Below are 22,211 nucleotides of genomic sequence, written 5' to 3' on the forward strand. Positions count from 1 at the left end.
TGCAAGTGTTTTCTGGTTCTGCAACACTTGTTTTTTTGACATTTACTGGTGAAAAACACCCTATTAAAAAGATGTTTAATGGAAAAAAAGCTTTTTATTTAAATGTCAGCATTGAGGGAACAGTAGCTTGTCAACATGTGATCATATGGAACAAAAGACGTTGCTACGAAGCCCACCCATTACAGATGTTGTGGTTTTAAAGTTACTACGGTGGCGGGAAAAAACTATGATGCTGCTGCAGCTGTTGCTATGGTTACAGCCTCCGACCTGCCGCTACATTGCTCTGTACAGGTAACGTGTAGCGAGCCATCCCTGAAAATCAAACATGTTAAAATTTTAGTGGGTGAAAAGGTTGATCAGACACTTCATTGACAGTACAATTAGCCATATACTAGAATTGCGCTTCCTTTATACAATAGAATAGTACAACGGCAGTTTTTGTATATGGAATTTTACCTTTTCATTGTCAGCACTGTGAGAATGTCATGCATCTCCTCCTTGGGCTCCAGGTCCCTAAGAACAATCTACACGACACAGAGGAGGATAAATTAAGAGAGTTGCATGGGTGATAGCTGTATCAGCACAGAACTGCTTATTTAATAACAAAATCACTGTCGGGCAGATGTTTAGATTTGACCGATATTCCTAACTGTGTTTGGATGTATTTATTGTACTCCAGAAAAGCAGAATTTTTAAGTGATACTGGGCTACTCCACTAAAATGTCTACAGTTTATTCATTATTTTTCTACATTTGTAACACTGTAGAAATAAATGTTATACTTCTCTGTTACTCTAATCAACATAAATGTATTGCCAATGCCTACATATTCTAAATGTAGAGTGTAGTGATGGTAGGAACAAGTGAGACAATCACTCGTTTTTGGAGTTTTGGAACTTCGAGACATATTATCATGTATAGGATTCAACTCGCTCCAATCAGAATAACTTGTGTATCTGCTGCTTTTGAATAAGACATGTAATCAGTATTACTGTATTCTTGTGTAGAATTGACAAAGCACTGAACTGTACAAGAAATTAAAGCTGAGAATTCATTTTGGAATATATGAGACAGAGAGATAGAGAGCGAGAGAGAGAGATTAATTCATTGTTCAAATTTTGGCCTCCACCCTACCAAGGTTCCACTTTCAAGAATTCAACAGAATGATGTGAATAAATAAGTTTATTACCAAAGAGGGCACGACTGTACAATAAAGCAACCCTTACAAAGTTAATGAATGGTTTAAAATGAGTTTATTAATGATTATTAATTAGGTCACAACTTAATCTTAAAATAAGCAGTCATAACACATCAATAACATCAGGGGTAACAGTGACCTGTTGCTTGCCAAATAGTGAGCTTACATTCATCTATACTGTTAAACCTCAGGTCTTGCTGGTTATTTATGTTGTCTTCCCCATCAGTCAGTATTAAACCTGTTTCATCGATATTCATATTCAGACATAACACTGTAGCTGTTTTCATTTGTGTTGCAACTGCTTATTCATTTTTCAAGTGTTTATGAGCCAATAGATAACCATTACTAATCTTAAACCATTCATAAACCTTTAATAAGGACAGTCTTATTGTAAAGTGTTACAGAACAGATCTAGAACTGATTTTATATATATATATATATATATATATATATATATATATATATATATATATATATATATATATATATATATATATATATTTCCCCTCTCCAAAGATTTGGTATGAGCATTGCTACACAAATGTATCTACATCAGCAGATACGCACATGAAAAACATCTGATATCAACCCGCAATTCCCAAACCACAGATTGCTAATTATGAAATGCCCATAGTCAGAATATGTACATGTTGTAGTCTAATAAGAGAGTGGATGTATGAGTCTAACCTGTGCTAGGGGTTTCTGGGCCTGGAACAGTTCCAGACACACAGATGCCAGGCTGCCAGGACCCTGTAGCGTGTGCTGCCGGCGGGCAGGGAGGGGCGTGCCAGATGGAAACAAAACCGTGAAAATGTCTGCTCCAGACTCATCCACCTCCTGCAAGAGAAAAGAACACATCTGTGAGGTGTGTACATCATAACTACCACATTAACATTCTAGGACAGGGCACCTCAACTCAAGCAGTCCAGCACAGCTTTGAAATTTCCCTGTTCTACAACTACTAGACCAGCAAAAAAGTTCAGTATACTTGTCTAGGACTGCAACCTGTTGGTGATGCAGTAATTTCACCAAGTGCTTTCTTGTTCACCTTGACCAGTATGTCAGAGGCACAGCAGTCCACAGTGATTGAGTCCTCTCCCAGAACCAGGCTCTCCTTGCCCACAAGGATGCCTGCCTGCATGGCAGCCCCCACCGGAATCACCTCATCGGGGGGAATGGAGCACAGCAGCTCCACATCGAGGAACAGGTCTCGGATCATCTGCTGCAGCTTTGGAATCCGTGCCGAGCCGCCACTCAAGACCACCTGCAATAGAGATTTGAAATGTAAGTATAAGTACCAATCGAAATGATTGCACCTCTTAAAGCTGGGCAGATGATGGGTGATCAACATTAATTATGAGCTCTCAATGACTGATTTACTTTCACCAAGTATTTAAATTCATGTGAATTATACCATCAGGACAGGAACGTTGCAATCTTTCCTTTTGCATCCTTTTTAGGTCAGGATAACACTGTATTTGGAGTGGTCCTTTGTAGATGATTAACAAACTCTTAACAGATTATCAGTAACACATCAAAAACATATCAGTGGAGTAGCAGTAGTGAAGCATCTGAATACACTGAAGTAAATATCTTGTAGATGTTCTGTTGATACATTACTAACATTAAGTAGATGTGTTGTTAATATGTTACTTCCATTAAGCAAAACCTAACCTTACCAACCTTACCTAAAACCTAACCCTCACCCTGGCATTAATCCTCACCCTAACCTCATATGTTTTGACACGTTACTGAGAGTCCGTTGAGTGTTTGTTTCATTTAAAAAAAAGACCACTCATAGTGTCACCGAAGTCAGTGTGAATAAGAACTCATAATGCACTTTATTTCTGTACCATGACAAAATAGTTGGCTAATATTGCCCCTGCCTGCTGGTGCACGATGATGTAAAAACAAACACAAAAATGAGAAAAAAAAAGAAACAGAAAACATTTTAGAGGCAGACAAAAGTCATGTATGATCACAGGAAAACAAGAATTTTGTCTTTTAAAATCATATGATGAACCATGCTTAATGCGACCAAGCACTTGTTCCACAAGGTAAAAAAAACTGATTTTGATTTCAGGTCGACATTAAGGTGCTCGGAAAGCCATGTAAGCACAGCTGAGCACCCATATACATTCATGTGAGAACACAAAGCACTCTTGGAAATGAGCGCCAATGGCAGGGTTCATCAGGGCATAGTGTTTTTACTGGTTGTGGCCTCAGGGTTAACTTAACTAACTTAAGCTAATTTAAGCTTAGAGTGAGGACTGTCCAGTGGGAATGTCATTACCCTCTTCTTTTCCCTGGATAGGGTTTAACTCTTTAATCCAGCTAACTTTTTTAAATCTGGCTAACTTGTCTTTGCTTTACATGAAGATAAATGTAAAGAATTTAAAAACAACCACAACCCCCCCGCGCAAGTGTTCACCTTGTTGACATCTGAAGTGGAGAGTTTGACTTGCTCTAGGAGGATTTTGATTGGCTGGATGCTCTTATTGAAGAGGTTGGAGCAGATCAACTCAAAGCGAGCTCTGTAAACCAAAAAATATGTTTACATCTTCATAACATTTAGACACAACACTGATTCACAGTTATTGTAGAACGACTGTGCACACCTTGACACGTTACACTCGAAGTCCATGCCATCATAGAGAGAGTCCACAAAGCAGTTGGCGCTGCTTAACGTGGAGAGGGTGTGCTTAGCTACATCAGCACTGTTCATCAGCTTCATCATCGCTCTAGGGTTACTGCTCACATCATGCTTATACAACCTGGAAACAAATGCATGAGCACCAGTCACCACCACAGACACAATCAGTACAAGCAGCTCCACAAAGGCAGCATACTGACTTACTTCTTGAACTCAGCAGCCAAATGCTGTGCCAGTGCGTGTGTGAAGCTCTCTCCCCCGGTGCTGTGGTCTGTGTGTGTGGCAAGCACTCGGTACATCCCACTGTTCACCTCCAGAGCCGTCACGCTCAGCGACGTGCCGCCAAGTTTATAAACCAGAGCATGGCTAAAAGACAGAAGATGATAAGAGTTAGGGGAGAGCCAGATTTCATTTTAAATACAAGCACACTTCAGCGTTTGACAAAATCTCTTAACACTTATGTTCTTAATAGCACTGATGAGACTGAGACCACAATAAGGTCTCTCCATGAGCGTGAAACTAGGCAAAACGTTTGAGGATTGACACTATGGCTGCCGAATATAACGTTTGGTAATTGTTACCACAATACTGGCCTTGAACTACGGCAATATGACAATATTTATCATTATCATGACAAATTATGGTACAATATGTTTTTCTGTGCATATTGATTGGATATTGGATATCGTCAGCACTTATAAATGATTTCCCAACTGTTGATTACAAAGAGATCATAATTAACCCTGTTTAATTCGATTTAGTGTAGCACAGTGTCCGCAATGCTGAATACCACTGTATTCAGATTTTTTGATAGTATTATGAAATATAGCACTACTTTGTCTGCTCCAACTTATCAGATGTCCAAAAAAATAAAAATTGTGGCATTTTGTGTATCGAAAAACTTCACAAAGTATTATATTACATTTTTTACCTTATCTCCCACCTCCACCTTTAACACATCACAAAACTATTGTGTGCTGTGAGCATCTCATTTGTCCAAGAGGAGTTTCTGTGGGTGTTTTGCTGAATCAAGACACTCGTAATCCAAAAATCGTAATTTTGGTCAAAATAATGCCTTTTTCTATGTCAAATGAAGAGTTCGCCAGTGACTTTTTAATATATTGCACAGCACATCTTTTATTGAGGTATTTTGACTACACTGTGCAGGTCTAACTGATGCATGGGCTGTTTGCTGAACTGCTGACATTACATCTACTAAGAATAAACCTTGAGACTCTGTACCTCTTCCCAGATGGTGACTCCTGGCCGATACCGTAGGCAAGTAGAGCAGCGGAGGGTTCGTGGATCAGCCGAAGTACGTTGAACCCAGCACCTTCTGCAGCGTTCCTGAAACAAAAAAAGACAAATACTCCATACACTCATCCTACTAAGTGTTAATGTCCAGATTCACAACTAATTTGTCACACCCAGTCCACCTGTGGGCTTGACTTGGCAGTTTTTTAATATATACAAAATTTCCATACCTTAATGCATTTTTTTGCATCTCTCCGAATTCAAAAGGCACAGTGATGACAGCATCTTTAACATCAGAACCCAGAGCTGACTGGGCTGTCTCTGCAAAAAAAAATGGCAGGTATGTAACAAAACATATTTGAAAAATATCTTTCTACTAGTTACTATAGTATTACTTTTGTTTGAATATAATAGTTGAGGATTCATAACAACTTACCTTTCATTTTGTGGAAGACCAATTTGGCTACCTCTTCCGGGGACACATACTTGGTTGTCTCTCCCGTGTCAAGTTCATACATTGGCAAGTCACCTTTGTTGACAATCTTAAAGTGACAGAGAGAGCATCACCTATGAATATAAGCTTGAGGTTCATGCAAGTGTTCACTCAACCACTACTGTATTTCTGCTAGAATTAATCCAGTCATAATGCATAATGCCTGCTTGTTCTACCAGCTTTGTGTCACTGTCGCCCAGCTTCAGTATTTATTATATTGATACCTACCGTGCATTTGCTTTCTTCTATGTGTGCCTGAGCCTCTGGGTCATCATACCTAAAAGAAGAAGAAGATGTAACGTTATAGTGCATCTCAATTATTATTACTTCAGTTTTTTTTAGTCACACAACAGAACTAATTAAAATGCCTTTAAAAAAAACCTTGAACATCTCAATAAAATAGCCAGTTTTTAATTACAAGAGAACTTGTTTACACTAGTTAAGATCAAGTAAATTGGCTGACTTACCCAAACACTTATCCTTAAAAGTAAACAAAAGTCTTTTATAGTAATTGTGAATACTTATATTTAAAATTAACCTCCACCAAGTGTTTTTGCATGTTGATGCAGGAGAGGAAATATCTTAGATAAGCTGTATGACATACCGTCTGCCGAGAATCTGCTTCACTTTCACTACAGTATTGGCGGCGTTCCGTATTCTGCCCTGCTTTGCTGCAATACCAACAATCTGTGGAAATATTACAAGGTAAGACACAATCACATCTGAGTCATCTAGTGATGTTCTCGCAGCATACCACATGAACGTAAGTTAAAACTTGTATGCAAAAATAAGCAAAGAAGAGGCAAAAATGAAGCATTCTGTTTTGCATACAAAATCATGGGCTCAAAGATACGCAGGGAAGTTGAGAAAAATGTGGATAAGAGCCCTATACTAAAAAAACTTTCACAGGTTATAAACAAAGAAGAAAAAAAAAGCTATAGACTGTGTTGTATATAGACAAACAAAGCCTGATTAAGATGTCTTGTATCTCACCATGTTATGGAATCATAGTTACAATGTTAAATGCATTCACAGAAAATCATTTATCAATTTTCTAAAAATGTATGGGGAAAATGCCTTGAAGTGGAATCCCATCAATTTCATTGCCTAATTCTATCATTGAGAAAATAAAGTCATCCAGAGTGGTTTGTTGGTGATAAAATGGTTATTTGTAGAGTAACATACTGACTCAAATCTCTTTACAGTGGTGGTGACAGGAACCAGGGATCAAAGTCTACAACACAAATACAGTCATGTTATTTAGGCTATTATCCAAAATGATGAGCGAACCGCCACGAATAGATTAATAAAACCATGTTTTAGACCAAAACCTTATTCAAAACCTCATCAACAACAATCGTAAATTCATATTCATAACCATTTCATGCAGTAGCTTCCTGTGAGGGAGCTTTTAGAGGCATTAAACTCTTCAGATGTCTGGTTCCTACCACCATAGCAAACAATTCACACTTTGTATGTTTCTCTAGAATGGCACATTTCATATTAAACCACTCAGAATTACTGTTAACACCCCAATGATTTCATTGTGTAAAAAAGTGAAAAACTGATGGATCCAAATTCAAGGATTTCCAAACCCCAGGGCAACACTTATCACTCTCTGGAAGAGTGGGGGGTCCTTTTACTGTGATGCTTCTCTACTAGACTAGACTGCAGACAGCAGTCAGCTTGTACTTCAGTGCTGTATGAGAAACTTACCTGCTCAGTGTCTCGGTACGCCACTACAGCGGGCGTGACTCGGTCTCCTGCATCATTGGCCACCACATCTGCTCGCCCATCCTGAGAGAACAAGCCTAACATTAGTTAACCTACTGTGGCTGGAAATAGATAGTTAGCTACACTCTTAAAAAAACGATGGTTCTTTAGTAAAGACAGTGGTTCTATTTAAAACCATGAACACTCCAAAAACCATTTGCATGTTTTAATGTTTTTTTGCCTGGTGAAATTGTTCTTCAGACTGATGGAAAATGTGTTGTATATGGTTCTGTATTGAACCTTTTGGGGGGAAAAAGCACCAAAAAAGGTTTTTCCATTGTTACACTGTCAAGCATATACAACACTCTCCAATCTCACCAGGCAAAAAAACATTTAACCTTTGGGTGGTGTTGGGGTCTGTGGGACCCATTTTCAATGTTTACCAAAAGAAAAATTATGCCATTTATTATTATTTCAACCTCAAACGTCTTGGCCTTTGCTCATTTTCTGTGAGGAACATATAAAATAACACATTTTCAGTGTCAGAGGAGGAGGCAGGTGTCCCTTCAGCCCACAGAACAACCATCTGCAGAAGCTGAAGTAAGTGTGAGATGCTGTTGGATACAATATGAAATACCACAGAAAGGTGTGTGTGTGGAGCCAAGACGGACAGAAGGACACAGCATACATGCATCATGTGCAAGAAACACACATGCAACACACACACAGTAAAACAGACTGATATAAATGTGTTTATATTTCTTAGCATTGCTTCACTTAGATTTGTTCAAAATAAACATTTTTCCACCCATATGTTGATATTGATTTCTCCTTTTTTTGCATTTTATCACACAAAAAATGGATAGCACTATTGTTTATACTAACTACTGACCGAGCTAAATGGTAAATGTTAACCATATATGCTGTCTTTATTGCTTGTAATTGGGATAAAGTAAACAACTGGTGTTTTCACATAAATGGTTATGGCTGCATTGATTTAAGCAGGGAAATATTCTCTGAGTGCTCACTGTTCTGTACAGAACCACTGCCTTTACTAAAGAACCCTGGAAAACCCATCGTTTTTAAGAGCAGAGATAGCCTTAAAATGACTTTCCTCCAGTGGACACAAGCAATATATACTGAAACCATGCTGGACTCGTCTGTGCTTTGGCCAGGGTTATGAACACCCTGCACCGAAGTCAATGACTGAGACAAACCGCATCATTAGCCGGTGAACTTAAAGCTAACTTGCTAACTGTGCTACTAGTAGCAGCTACCGTTAGATAGGCACAATTAAAAAGCTGGTAACGTGTGGCTGTGGGTTTATCACGACCCCCAACGAGAGGCTTTGAGAATAAACACCAGAATATATCCGCTTTACCTTAAACACTGCCACACAGGCACATGTGTAGCCGAAGTGAACCCCGATTGCAGCCATGCTCGCTGTGACTCAAAGCGCTTCCGGAAGCCGGATGACCAATACAGCTCACAAAGGGCGGGGCCTTCTGCTTTGACCAATAGGAGAAAAGAGTGCGCATACATTCAGCCAATGAATTTCACGCTGTGTTCCAATCTTTATTTACTGATTGGCTGCGTCCAAAACTCATCCCACTATATATATATATATATATATATATATATTATATATATATATATATATATATTACAGCCTTCGCATCCCAGAATAAACAAAATAAAAAAATAAAGAGGAAAGAAGAAGAAAAAAAAAACAGACACAAAAAAAAGAATACCATTGGGATTTAAATAGAATTGAAAAGCTTTAACATACTGTAGCAACGGATTTACAATATTTCTTATTTTGCTGCTGGTGCCAATTCACTACTGTAGAAATGTGCTTACACAGATCTGTGCGTACAAACATGTATGAAGGTATTTTTTCTGGCAAATTTCACCTTATGTATACAAAATTTAGCTATTATTATGATCAGGTTTATTATAAAACATTAATTTGGGTTAAACAAGAAGTCATCCAAAAGATATAAAACATAGTGGCTTTTGAGGGGGATTTCTTTACCAATCTTTCTCTTCAGGTCAAAAAAGAGATCAACAGAACGAGTAAGAAAATATACAATTGAAAAATAAGTGTTCAATGGATTCTGAAGTCCCTTTACAAAAAGTACAGGCGTCACTCATGTCGAAAAATTTGCTCAACATACCATAGACAGGGTAGCATCTATGCAATATTTTATAAAGCAGTTCTTTTATCTTGTTATTAAGAACGTATTTATAGGGGAGAGTCCAAATTGTGCGGCTGTTCTGCCTTTGTTGAGTTGACCACTGTAATGTTGCTAATGGAATAGACTTACAAAAATGAAAGCTGCCTTAAAAAATTATTGTCACACTTCTTATCACTCTGTACTACATATACTGCACTATTGAATACACTGCTAATGATGGTGTGCTATTCTGACATGTTGTTCCTTCTTTCTCTTTTTTAATTGAAAGCAAAACACAATACACAATATTGGATGCATATAAAAATACACATATATACAGTGTACTACAAATAAATTTACTAGGAGAATATAGATTAGATTAGACTCCACTTTATTGGCATTGTGTGGAGTATAGGTACAGAGCCAATGAAATGCAGTTAGCATCTAACCAGATGTGCAAAATACAATATGATTTACATATAAAGAGCTGAAGGATGGTATATAGTGGTAAAAAATATAGATATGTAAGTATAAATACAATATACATATATACAGAGTGAGTGGTGAGCGTACAATGAGGTAGTATGTCCTGTGAGTGCAGCGTATGTAAAAGAAGTATGCAGAGAACTTGTACAGTAATTGTTGGTGCAAATATGAATAGTGCAATAATACTAGGATATAAAGTACAATACAGTGCAGTGAGTGCAAAGATGTAGTTAAAGTGGCAGTGAGGAGTTCAGCAGGGTCACGGCCTCAGGGAAGAAGCTCTTCCTGAGCCTGCTGGTATGGGAGCGGAGGTTCCTGTAATGCCAGCCAGATGGGAGCAGGGTAAAAAGTCCATGGTTAGGATGAGAAACATCCTTGATGATGTTCCTCGCCCTGCCCAGGCAGCGCTTATGCAAAAATGTTCTCAACATATACATGACTACACTACAATATTGAAGTTCATACATGCATTAACAGTTTTTGTATCTTTTTGTTTTAAAGTGGGCTGGATTAATTCAGTACAATGTTCCATTTCCTTTTCAAGGGCAACAAAAATGGGCCTTCTGCCTGAGAATTTATAGTTGTAAATATAAAACTTAGCCATTAATATTGTATGATTTATCAAACATACATGTGCATTTTTGCATATACACATTTCTGCACCTATTGACAATGAGTCTCTGAGTAGTTGCTACAGAATGAACAAGCTGTGTCAATGTTATGTTTAAATCTTATAAAATAATTTTTAGCTGGGTAGATTTTATGTATAGGTTTATGTGATTTTGACATCCTGTTTAGTCATAGTGATAGTTGTCACTTCCATAAAATATTTTAAAGGTAAATTCTTATATGTCTACATTTCTACATAATTAAATCATTGAGATACAAAATCTGTCAACTGTCAAAATCATTCTCGACAGTGGTGATGGGGACCAGGTGTCTGAAGAGTGTCTCTAAAAGCTACATCATAGAAGGTTATTACACAAAATGGTTGATGAGTTTTTTTTTCCAGATTTACCACTATTTCACCATCATTAACATTACATATAGAACCCAGAAGACACATTTAGGTTCACTGGTAGTTTGGGATGGTAAACAAAATTATAAATATAAATTATATATTTGCATTGTAGACATTGCGACCCCTGGCTCGTACGGCAAGCTGTTTTAGACTAAAATGACACCGGCTATACAAGTGGTATTTCAGTTTTTCTAGTAAAAACACAATTCTGAATAGTAAGAAATATAGATATCTACACACACACACATTATCTATGTCACTTATCCTCCTGGGTTGTGGGTGGTGCTGGAGACTATTGGGCGGAAGGCAGGAAACACCCTTGACAGGTCGCCAGTCCATCACAGGGCAGACAGACAGACACATACATTCACACAGCCACTCAAACCGAGGGGCAATTTATTATCTCCAATTAGCCTGACTGCATGTCTATAGACTGTGGGAGGAAACCCACACAGACATGTGTGCAAAGTCCACACAGAAAGGACCCTGGTTGCCCGGCCGGGGAATCCAACCTAGACCCTTCTTGCTGTGAAGCAACCTACACCGTTACCCACCACACCACCAGTGAAATTAATTTAACCTGTGAAATTGATATTTTCACTAGTAAAAATCATACTTTTACTTGTGGTGAAATAACAAGTTCATTCAAATAATTTTAGAATATCAAGATATTGAACACAAGCACAAATATATACATGCCTTTTCTTTGTTTTCTTTTTTTTTTGTTATTTAAATAAAATTTCCTATTAACTGTTAAACCACTGATGTTTCGAATAAGCAAACTGTTCTTGCAAGGTTTTAAAATGGTAATTTGACCTCCTGTCACTCATCGCACTGCAACAAGAGCACTTAAATAATAAGCATGACCAAAACACTGACACATTCAGTCACTCACTGACTCACACACGCAAAGCCACTCTCTACTGTCAAATAAAAGCATATTATTTATTATGGACACAATGTTAATTAACCTACTACCATTATTGTAAATATGAAATGTTCTTGTCCGCTCCGTCATATCCTGGTCCAGCCTGTCATGTCCTTGTCCACCCTGTCATCTTCATATTTTATTAACCCCTTAAAAGGCCAGGGCCCACTAGCAGGCCCAAAGTTTTATTACACACTTCTATAACCTAAGAATAGCTCAGCTAGTTTGCACTGAAGCACATGTAGTTACCGAATAATAAGCCTTAGTCTGTAATTTTAAGGGGTTAAAATAAATCAGTAATTCTTCACAGGTAAACAAACCATTAAATTGATTCATTATATTTAAAAGTGGGTCAAGTAATTTTATTCCCATTTTTGTTCAAAGATGTCTACTGTTAATATTCCTTGGAGTTATAATGATGTCTGATCCAGATATGGATGAGAGAAAGAAACCCATTTTATAATAAAATCCTCTTTAACACTCTGAAAGATTTGAGAGGCCATAAGAATTACTGTTGAGAATACTTTAGAAAAAAACTTTATATATGTTGTGTTTGTCCAAAGGTCACTTACCCCAAGATGCAGGGTGGACACAACATGTGGTTCTGTCATAAGAATAAGAATTTTGGATAGTCTATAGTGTTATTACTATGATGAACACTCAAAGGATTTTTATGAAAGTCATTTTTATGAACGTTATGAGGTCCCGAAGGCACAGTAAACTGATAATGATCCATGAGCTCTGTTAAGTGCTGTGCTGGCTGTGGAATTATTAATGCCAATGGCCTGACAACCCTGCTAAAAAGAAGACCCTTAGAACCATTAGGATTAAACCTGATGATTTACTTGCTAACGGGAACTGGCTTGATGGTTACCATTATAGGCCACTAGGTTCCTGTAGAACACCTTTAGACCCCATTAGGAAACCACTGAATGCATCTGGAATCATTCACAGGTCACCTGTTAAACCATTAGAATCCTTTATCCACCCATCTAATATCAACCCATCAGGAAAACATAAAATTCCATCAGTCACTACTAAACACCACCAATAGTACAGCAGTAGGCCATCATACTAAGCTGCGGTTTAAAATGATTTCCTCTGCAATACTTGCAGGGCTTTAAACCTAATACTGGTTAAGGTGAATTAAAGGGAAACTCCACTGATTTTTAATGAAAATATACATAATTAAATGTTTAAGATGTAAAGAAAGCCATTCAGAGTGGTTTGGTGTGAAATGCTCCGTTCTAGAGAAATTTACAATCAGAATTGCTCACAGTGGTGGTGATAGGAACCAGATGTTTGGAGTTTAACGCCTTTAAAAGCTCCCTCACAAACAGTTATTACATAAAATGGTTAGATATACGCTGCCTGATGCCTGAGACACTGTTTTATGAAAACTTTGTGACAAAGTTTTGGCTTAAAATGTATTTCAATCAATTTATTTTAATCCATTCACGGCAGAGAGGAACATGCAGGCCGTTGTAAGGCAAAATAGTCCGCAAAGAAATCTTATTTTTTCAGATTTATGACCAACCATCATTACATATAAAAACTCAGAAGACACATTTAGGTTCACTGCTGGTTTTAGGCACTAAATAAAAATTAAGCAAATAAAAACTGCATTGTAGACATTGCGACTCCTGGTTCCTATAGTAAAGAAATCTTGGTAAGTTTCTGTACCATGCACATACAAAATCGGGAGACTACTCGTGTAGTGTAGGCCCAGCTTAAGAAATATAATATTTTTAAAGATTTACCACCATCACCACCATCAATATTACATATAAATTAAATGGCTGTAGCTGTGTTGTAGACATATTGACCCCATCTGAGCTAGTAAGCTTCTCTATACTACACTATTTCACATCAAACCACTCTGATGTACACTTTGTCTACATCTCAACCATTGAATTATGCAGAAATTTTGAAAAATAGGTGCAGTTCCCCTTTAAGTGAACCTTAGTCTATGCCTTAAGTGGGTGCCTCAAAATCTCTTCAGGGAAATGTTTAAGTGGAAAGTGGAAAAAAAAATCTATAGTTATAATTTGAGTTTAGACCCCAAGTTTAAGTGCATTACATTTTTGACAGTTGCAAAATGTAGATAGAAAAAATTAAGTTTTGAATCTATCTCTTAAATGATACTTAAACACTTAAGTTTTACGCAGTCAGCCACAGTACTATACAAAGTTTCAAATATGCAGATATTTTGAAAAATCGGTGGACTTCCCCTTTAATACTGTTTAATGGGCGCTTAAACCAGAGCATCAGCACCTACTGCACTGCTACAGGTCGCGCGCACAAGAACGCGCACGAGTAAAATTCAAAATTCAACGGAAACTCAGCAGATGAGCGCGATTCGGTTAACCGAAACGCTGCAGCTGATAGCAAATAGTTTAATGTTATAACGTTAATTAGTCTGATATAAGTTTTCTCTGATGTTAATTTAACGCGAACTAGAAACTTTAACGTCCAGTAACGTTAATGATAAGTTGCCCGTAGATTTATCCCGCCAGGCTAGCTAGACTGGAGCGCCACACTGAGGCAACATAATGTTAGGCTAAAACTAAACGTAATATGTTTTTTTTTCGCTTAAGGTAGGTGTTTGTATCAGTAATTGGCCGCAATTAAAGGTAAACTATGTGTTATCTAGCTAGTCAGCTGTCAATTTATGTACACAGGTTAGCATTAGCTTTTGTCCGTGTGTTGTAAATGTAACGTTAGCAACCAAACAATCGGCGTTCACGGCATTTCCAGTCAAGGTTGCCAGATTGCTTCTAGAGTTTCCAGCAAAAATAAGTTCAAATCCTGCCAACATGCATGGAAACCCACTAAAAGTACAGAGACAGTCTAGGGTCATTTCAACCATAATATGAAATGATACAGCATTTAAACATGTCAGCAAATAAGCCACTGGGTGCGTTAACCGCTGCTGTCAGCAGATAGATGGCGCTGTCGTTCTGTTAAACAAATGAGTTCATTTTATCACCGATAAGAACAACAAAAGCTTTTCACGTTCAAGTGTACAGTCTCTGTCACAAATGGCAAAGAAACTAAATCATTTTCACGAAATAATTATTTGATTTGTGCGTGTCTTATCTCATTTCCATACCTTAAGGAGCTCACACAAACTCATGAATGTTATCATAATATTTATAAATTTTTAATGCGTTGTTTATGATAGGACTCGTGGTCTCATGCAGTCAGAAAGGCAAATGAATAGCAATAACATTTCAAGCGTAACTATTCCTCAGACACAATTTTTCAAACGTGCTACCTTTATAGGCTCTGCTGGGCAGATCACTGGCCATATCGTATTTCCAACAGTAGCAGACCTGTGTGCAGTCAGTAAAGCCGTGTGATGTGATCTGGACAATCTGTGCCGTGTTCGCCCCCAAACACACGCCTGTTACATCAATAGTGAACTGGACACGTTATTCGCTATTCGCTATTGAGAACGATACAGATGGGCAGGGGGCAAAGTCCTCCTCACAACAGGAGTGAGTGAAATGTTTGTCAATCAAAGTTTTGATAACTGATTGGACGTGAGGAGGAGTTCATCTTATTCAAGTATATTCCGCATTATTAAGAAATGCAGTTTATTAATTAAATACCTTTTTAAAAAACCCGCCTAAATACAGTTAGACTGTGGCTGCTTGCTGCTCATCTGGATATGAGTGTAGAGCTCTGACCTATGACTGTGTTTGTACAGCCAACAGACTCTGTTGACTTCTTTATTCATAGATCAAAAACACTGTGTCTTTGAGCCTATTGGACATGAAGCTTAATAAAGTAGAAGTCAACAGGACTGTTACTGTTAAGTTACGTGATACGAATCAGGCAATATTTCCTACATCTCTCACCCCAGCGCTTTTCAGCATAAAGCGGCGTCCCTGTTGGTGGCAGTGAAAACGCACCCAGAGCCCACCAAGAAACAGCTGTCCGGAGATTGAGAGCGTCTTCAACAAATCACATCGCAGAAAAGGCGCCGCTGTACAGCCAATGAATGACCAGCGCCGAATTTAGAAACTGCTGATGGTTGGAGCAGGTGGTCGTGGGGGTCTGGGAGCTGGAGTCCGCACGGAGTGCTCGGTGCGTCAGTGCTGAATAAACTTAAACAGCCATGTCTGTAACGAATAATGCCGCCGTCCTGTTACTTTTATGTGTTGTTTTCGCAGTTACCGATGCAGAGGAATGCGAAGGTGAGGTGGACTTGTCGAGCTCGCAGCGCACGAATCTCTGCGTGTAAAAATAGCAGCACAGTATGAATTCGTCAGAGACTCTAAAGTGCATGAAGTTTTTTAAACCAGAATGTGTCCTCGTTAAGCTGCGTCGCCTCCTTGAATGTTTCTGAGATGAGAAATCGTCTTTAAGTAGCATCGATTCCCAGTAAGATGTGCTAAAAGTTGCCTGCTTAAAGTTCTTGTGCTGCATCACCACCCAGACTGAAAATGGACGGAGGTGAAAGGCACTGCAAATTTGTGGAGAGATGGTTGTTCTTAACCCTTAAACATGCCTTATACGTGTATTGTAAGCTTGCATCAATTTGTAAAGCAGCTCCAACTTACTCCCAGTGTACTTAATGGGAGGTAAACGTGTATATAGTGCAGTGTGTTGCATTATTATTACAGTATCAGTACCCAACCTGACACTTGTAATGATTCCATCTAGGTTCTTAAACACTCTCTGAAATTGTTATGCAAAGTAAGAATCAGCTAGCTGCTTGCTAGTGTGAATTTCTTGTATTTTTAAACTGTGTGTGTGTATCCCATGCAGTGTGTGTGGGGTTTTTGGAACGCCTCTACCAGTCCCTGGTGGCCTCTCATAAGGAGCTGTCCACAGCACTCGTAGAGGAAGGACTTATGAAAGCCTGTGCTGAAGCTACAGGGAAAGAGAACCGGCTAGTATGGCACATGCACGTACATATTGTACAAACACGTTTACTGAGACTCTCTTGTGTCTTACCTAAAGGCGAATTCTCCGCCCCCCCCTCTCTGTTTACCTCCCTCTTTCTCATATCACAGTGTTATTACCTTGGAGCCTCGAGTGATGCAGCTGCCAAAGTGACCGGGGAGGTGAGTCGCCCCCTCAGTGCCCACGTCCCGGTGCGGAAGATTTGCCAGCGGCTCCAGCAGAGAGACCAGCAGATCTGTGACTTACGATATGGTACGACTTTCTCCTGCCACGTTCCCTGGTCTCACAGAATGTGGAAAAAAGTGCAAACTTATTTATTTCTCATGTTTACATATTTATTTTTGATGTTTTATAAACATTGAAGTGTAACTGGAAAAGCTCACAGAAATTGAACAGATTCTTACAAGAACAACTCTTGTAACCTTAACCAGTTGCGTTCCATTTTTGGAATAATTTTGGCAAATCATTTTTAAATAACATTGGGAAATCTTAAAAATTCTGATTTATGAGTTTGCATTCTCTCTCATTCTTGATTGTTTCTAACAGTTAAGGAAATTAAAAAAACATTGTTGTGTAGTGAATAAACATACATACAAACATTTATATATTCATACAATTCTGTGGATGTGTGTTCCAGAGCAACAGGTGCTGGACTGGAGCCGAGAGGCTCTGTCAAAGATGCGGGTGCTGGACCTGAAGAGAGTGCTGGCTTCGTGGGGAGAGGAGTGCCGAGCATGCCTGGAAAAGAGCGACCTTATAGATCTCATCCAGGAGGTGGCCCCCAAACACAACACAGCTCAGACTAGGATGCATTCGGATGAGTTATAAGGGCCCTCTCACGCAGCTCCGTGCTAGGGACAAGTGCATAGCTGAGAGGGGCCCCTTATGCAGCTGCCCTTAGCATGTCTCTAAGGCTTTTAATTTGATGTTGGGCACTGTGATCTCACATATGCTGTTTATTGGCATGTGAAATTTGGTGGTTTCATTGATGTGTAGAACGTAATTGGGAAGCTTTGAGGAAACTCTGACTGGTTCTGTGACCCATATTTTGCTTTTGGAATAAACAGAGGGAGCACTTGAAGATGTAACACCATTGCAGCTCGTCTAATACATATATGCACATTACATATGTGTGAGTATTTGTCTGGATGTTTTGTATGGTTAGTGTTGGTCCTTGTCTGATTGTGCACATGTTGAAGTGCATGTGTGCACGTTCTCGTGAGTGTGAATTACATAATTGCGTGTGTCATACTTGTGACCTTCGGGGAGAATCGTATTGTTGTGATCAGAACATCAGACACACACTGAAAGAAGCACGCCCACACACCAGCAGACTGCTGATGTTTACATTTAGTGGGTTGCCATGGCGATGATTAGCATTTGATTTCCTATTTTTGATGATCCACACATTTTTGCTGACAAAGTTTCTATGTCACTGAGCCAGTCAGTCACATCAGTACCACTGCTTCCCTCTCTCTCTCACTCTCAATCTCTCCTTCTCTGCTCTCTTCTTTCTCATTCATTCCCCTTCTTGTTCTGACCAGTTCCTTTTCTCTCTTATTATAGCTGTTGAGAGAGTGAGAAGGAGGCAGAGAGAGAGAGAGAGAGAGAGAGAGAGGCAGGCTCACTCTCCCACTCCACTGCGTGGGCAAGGCCTGCATCTCTTTTTCTCTCCCCCTCTCTCTTGCTCTCTCTCTCTCTCTCTCTCTCTGAACAAGCGCGCACACACACTCACTCACTCACACACACAGCTAGTCAGTGTATCATGCTTGCACTGTGTGGGCTGAGCTGAGCATTCCTGTCATACAGTAACAGTCTTTCTGCCTCCGCACTCTCTCCCTCTCTCCCTCTCTCTCTCTCTCTCTCTCTCTCTCTCTCTCTCTCTTTCTCTTTCTCCTTCTCTCTGTGTCTCTCTCACTCTCCCTCTCTCACTCTCTCTCTCCCTCTCTCTCTCTCTTCTATCTCTCCCTCTTGCTCTCCTTCTCCCTCCATCTCTCTCTCTCTCTCCCTGTCCCTCTCCATCTTTCTCTCTCCCTTTCTCCCTCCCTATCTCTCTGTTCCCCCCTCTCTCTCATACACACATGCACTTACAAATACGCATACTCGCATATACACACACACGCTCACACACATACACACACATATACACACGCTCACAGAAACACACACGCATATACTCACACAGAGCAGAGACGGATTCTCGGGGAGGAAGCCGAGATGATATGCAATGAGAGTCCTGGTTATATAGGGTAAGTTTTTTTCTTGCACTTTAACTGATTTTCGGTTTTCTAACTTGACTGTGAGTAAGAGTGATATGTCTGTGTGTGTATATGAATGTGTGGACATGATAATAATGCTCTTTAGGACTCATTTTCACCGCATACACTTACAGTGGGTGTACACAGCCACATTATTCAATCTGAGAGATTATAAGACACTTTAACCCAGCAGGCGCTGTGTGAGTGTCTGTGTGGGGGGCATCTAAATAGATTTTCAGTTCTTGTGGTGAGAGCGCCAATCTTGTTAAAGGTTTGTTAGATATCCCCGCCGGCATGAATGAATTTTACATGTTGGTGCTGTGTGTTTACAGCATTTATCATGGTACATCACACATGCGCTCTCTCTTGCGCTCCTCAGACTCATTACCTGTCGCTACCTTGTGTCTTCCTGATTTCTGTCGTGACTGAGGCCGATCCTCACAGCCCCAACGCCTACACACTGAACCACTGCTCTCCCCTCTTTTCTTTCCTTCTCCCTCTCTCTCTCTCTCGCTCTCCCTCTCCCCTTTTTCTTTCTCTATCTCTCTTTCACTCCTTCTCTCTATTTCTCTCCCTCTCGCACTATCCCTTTCTCTGTTTCTGTCTCTCTTTCACTCTCTCCCCTTTTCTCTTCTTCTCTCTCTCTATCCCTCCGTCTTGCCCCTCTTTCCCTCTCTCTCTCTCTCTCTCACACACACACACTCTCTTTCTCTTTCCCTTTCTCCCAATCTCTCTCTCTCTCTCTCTCTCTCTCTCTCTCTCTATCTCTCTCTCTCTCTCTCATCTCCCTTCATCTCCCCATCTTCTCTCCACCCCCACTTCAAACATCTCTTCTCCTCCATGCGTTCATCCAGTCTTCTGTCTCTCTGTGGCGCGCGCTTGCTCCACATCGCCGCCCTGGCCCTTTAAAAGAGAGAGGAAAAAAAGAAAAAGCAAGTAAAGTTTCCCAGCGAACCATTTTTCTCCCGGTTGCCATAGCGATGAGCGAGCACTTGGAGAGGTGCGGCGGTATTGGGATGCAGTGACAGCACTTCGCTAGCATGTGAATTCACACGCACCGCGAGTGATGGAGGTTCTCCGCGCGATGAGGTGAGACGCGCACGCCCACGCGCGCTCACAGCCCTGCCACAGCGCAACCACTCTACATGGGCGTGCTAAAGGGGACACAAATTAAAGGAGCACAGCTTCGGAGTGTGAGTAGAAGGGCGAAAATAGGGGGTTGGGAGAGGGCGTGTGTGTGTGTGTGTATGTGTGTCTCCGTGTAGGCGTGTAAGTGTGTGTTTGTGAGAACGCACGGTACTTGTGGTAACTTGAATATTTTAGGTCAGTCTGTGTAAAACGCCAGTTGCCTTTTTTGAGTGTTCATATTTCATTGTGACTGTCCCCACAGGCAACGCTTAACCTTTAAGGCTTATTATTCAGTTATTACTATTAAGACATAATATTCATGTCATGTCAGTAACTACCATGAAACTATTTGTACGCTGTGTAATTATGAGAGTGATGAATTAAACTCACGGTAAAGAATTAAACAGGTTGCATATATTATAACTGGATGTTTATGTAAGACAATCTCTGATGAAACCCATCATGCTAATCATGCAAAGTAAAGTAACAGTTTTGGCCTGAAAAGGTTGCATTACGTGGAGGTTTTTGTTACTTTCCAATAGGCCTTGATAGTCACCGTTGAAATGAAGGCAGAAGGATTGCAATTAGCTTCATGGCTTGTGAGTACTCTCAGAGTCCAAAAGCACCTTTTTTAACTGGTGAAAGCATCTGTGCTGGCAGGTGCAGTCTCCCGCTTTAGAGAGGAGAGAGCTCTTTGCCTACTTACCTTTTCCCCTCCTCTGGAGGCTTTCACAGACTTCAAGGCAGTTCTTATGTAACAGAGTGAGTGTGGCGGCAGTTGTGACTTCCTCTAAGTCTGATAGCATTTTTGGAGTTAGCTTGGTAACACTTCATAAGTAAACGTGTAAGGACGCTGAATGTTTACCTGCAATACGTGCAAGTTGACAGTGAGAGAATATGCATACTTATAGGTGGACTTTTGCATCATTTGGCAGTAGAAGCTGACAGCTAAGTGTGCTGTTGTACATATACTCTATCTGGGAGTTTTCATGAATGTGCCGGAGTACTCATGTGCTGCCCCTTCAGCCAGAAGAGATATTTTTAATCCTGTCACTCTGTATGCATTTAGGATTGATCAGGGGTGTATGTGGGTGGGTGGCAGCCACTTTTATTTCTGTCTTGCTGTCAGTGCGTGTGTGTGTATATGTGTGTGTGTGAGCTGTGTGTGTGTGTGTGGTGGTGGAGGAAAAGGCTAAGCTATCAGCAGAGCACAGGCTTTCCTTCACTTCCTGTCAAAACATCCCGAGGAGCCTCAGCTCAATCCAGCAGGGAAGAGGGGCAGGAAGTGGGGCTGAGATCACAGGAAGTGGATTCCATGGTCAGAAGGGCTGAGGTTGAAAACAGGCCCAGTGGAGGTTTCTGGAGACTGCAGAAGCCCAAGGTCTGCGAATAATGGGTGTTTGGCCCCTTTTCCAAATAGTCATAGTATGTTTTTGTCAATGTAGAAGAACGTGTAAGTGGGTGTGCTTTTGATGTGTATGAAATATGGAGAACCACTGGGCAGTATCTTATGTTCATCCCTCCAGAACATACCTATTGTCATTATCTGTGTCAGTCTACACTACTGTTTAGAAGCTTGAAATCACCATTCAAAAGTGTGTAATCAATGTTTTCTATATCAAACCAGTGTGTATGTGAAAAATGATTCTAATATGATGCTAGTACTGAACAGCTTTATAGGTTTCAAGTAAATTGTAGGTAGCTGTAAAAATGAAGGCATTTTATGTTGTAGATGATTTCAGAACAATCAAGAATGCTGTATAACATTGAGAATGAAGTTATAATAAAATTAACATCCAGAATGCCTTCTATTTGAAAAATAGTTGAAATAAAAATAGTTAAAATAGATAAGCTATTTCTTGTTTCCTACAGTATATTATTTATCATTTAATAATTTCTTGATATTCCCAAAGAACTTCAGATATTAATTTTATAAATAAAACATGTTAAAATACCTTCTCGTGCCTGCCTTGTAATGTTTAACTCTAC

At 39.7% G+C, this 22,211-nt stretch overlaps 3 protein-coding genes across 6 annotated transcripts in view; 2 read left to right on the top strand and 1 right to left on the bottom strand.

The window, feature by feature from the left end:
• Positions 1 to 65: 65 nt before the first annotated feature.
• Positions 66 to 8,778, bottom strand: hspa14 (heat shock protein 14). The gene is made up of 14 exons (XM_036563806.1): positions 8,692 to 8,778; positions 7,314 to 7,394; positions 6,202 to 6,284; positions 5,826 to 5,874; positions 5,541 to 5,646; positions 5,335 to 5,425; positions 5,093 to 5,197; positions 4,055 to 4,216; positions 3,816 to 3,971; positions 3,629 to 3,731; positions 2,246 to 2,461; positions 1,885 to 2,034; positions 457 to 524; positions 66 to 312 (listed from the first exon to the last, which is right to left on the bottom strand). Exons 1-14 carry the CDS (start codon positions 8,746 to 8,748, stop codon positions 225 to 227), a joined length of 1,515 nt encoding a protein of 504 aa, XP_036419699.1. The 5' UTR covers positions 8,749 to 8,778; the 3' UTR covers positions 66 to 224.
• A 7,162-nt stretch (positions 8,779 to 15,940) lies between these two features.
• On the top strand, positions 15,941 to 17,963 carry cdnf (cerebral dopamine neurotrophic factor). Its single transcript, XM_036563799.1, has 4 exons — positions 15,941 to 16,124; positions 16,699 to 16,826; positions 16,947 to 17,088; positions 17,474 to 17,963. The coding sequence occupies exons 1-4, from the start codon at positions 16,046 to 16,048 to the stop codon at positions 17,662 to 17,664; spliced, it is 540 nt and encodes a 179-aa protein (XP_036419692.1). The 5' UTR covers positions 15,941 to 16,045; the 3' UTR covers positions 17,665 to 17,963.
• A 983-nt stretch (positions 17,964 to 18,946) lies between these two features.
• Positions 18,947 to 22,211, top strand: part of shank3b (SH3 and multiple ankyrin repeat domains 3b) — a 35,663-nt gene continuing 32,398 nt past the window's right edge. For 2 of the 4 annotated variants that reach the window (XM_036563844.1, XM_036563845.1), the window contains exon 1: positions 18,947 to 19,085. The gene's annotated coding sequence lies outside the window, so the exon portion shown is untranslated. Of the gene's footprint in view, positions 19,086 to 19,896; positions 21,604 to 22,211 lie in introns of those variants that run through there. The other 2 variants (XM_036563846.1, XM_036563847.1) reach the window with 2 other exon arrangements.

The sequence above is a fragment of the Colossoma macropomum genome, unplaced genomic scaffold (assembly GCF_904425465.1).
Source record: "Colossoma macropomum unplaced genomic scaffold, Colossoma_macropomum, whole genome shotgun sequence".
In the NCBI taxonomy this organism is placed as follows: domain Eukaryota; kingdom Metazoa; phylum Chordata; class Actinopteri; order Characiformes; family Serrasalmidae; genus Colossoma; species Colossoma macropomum.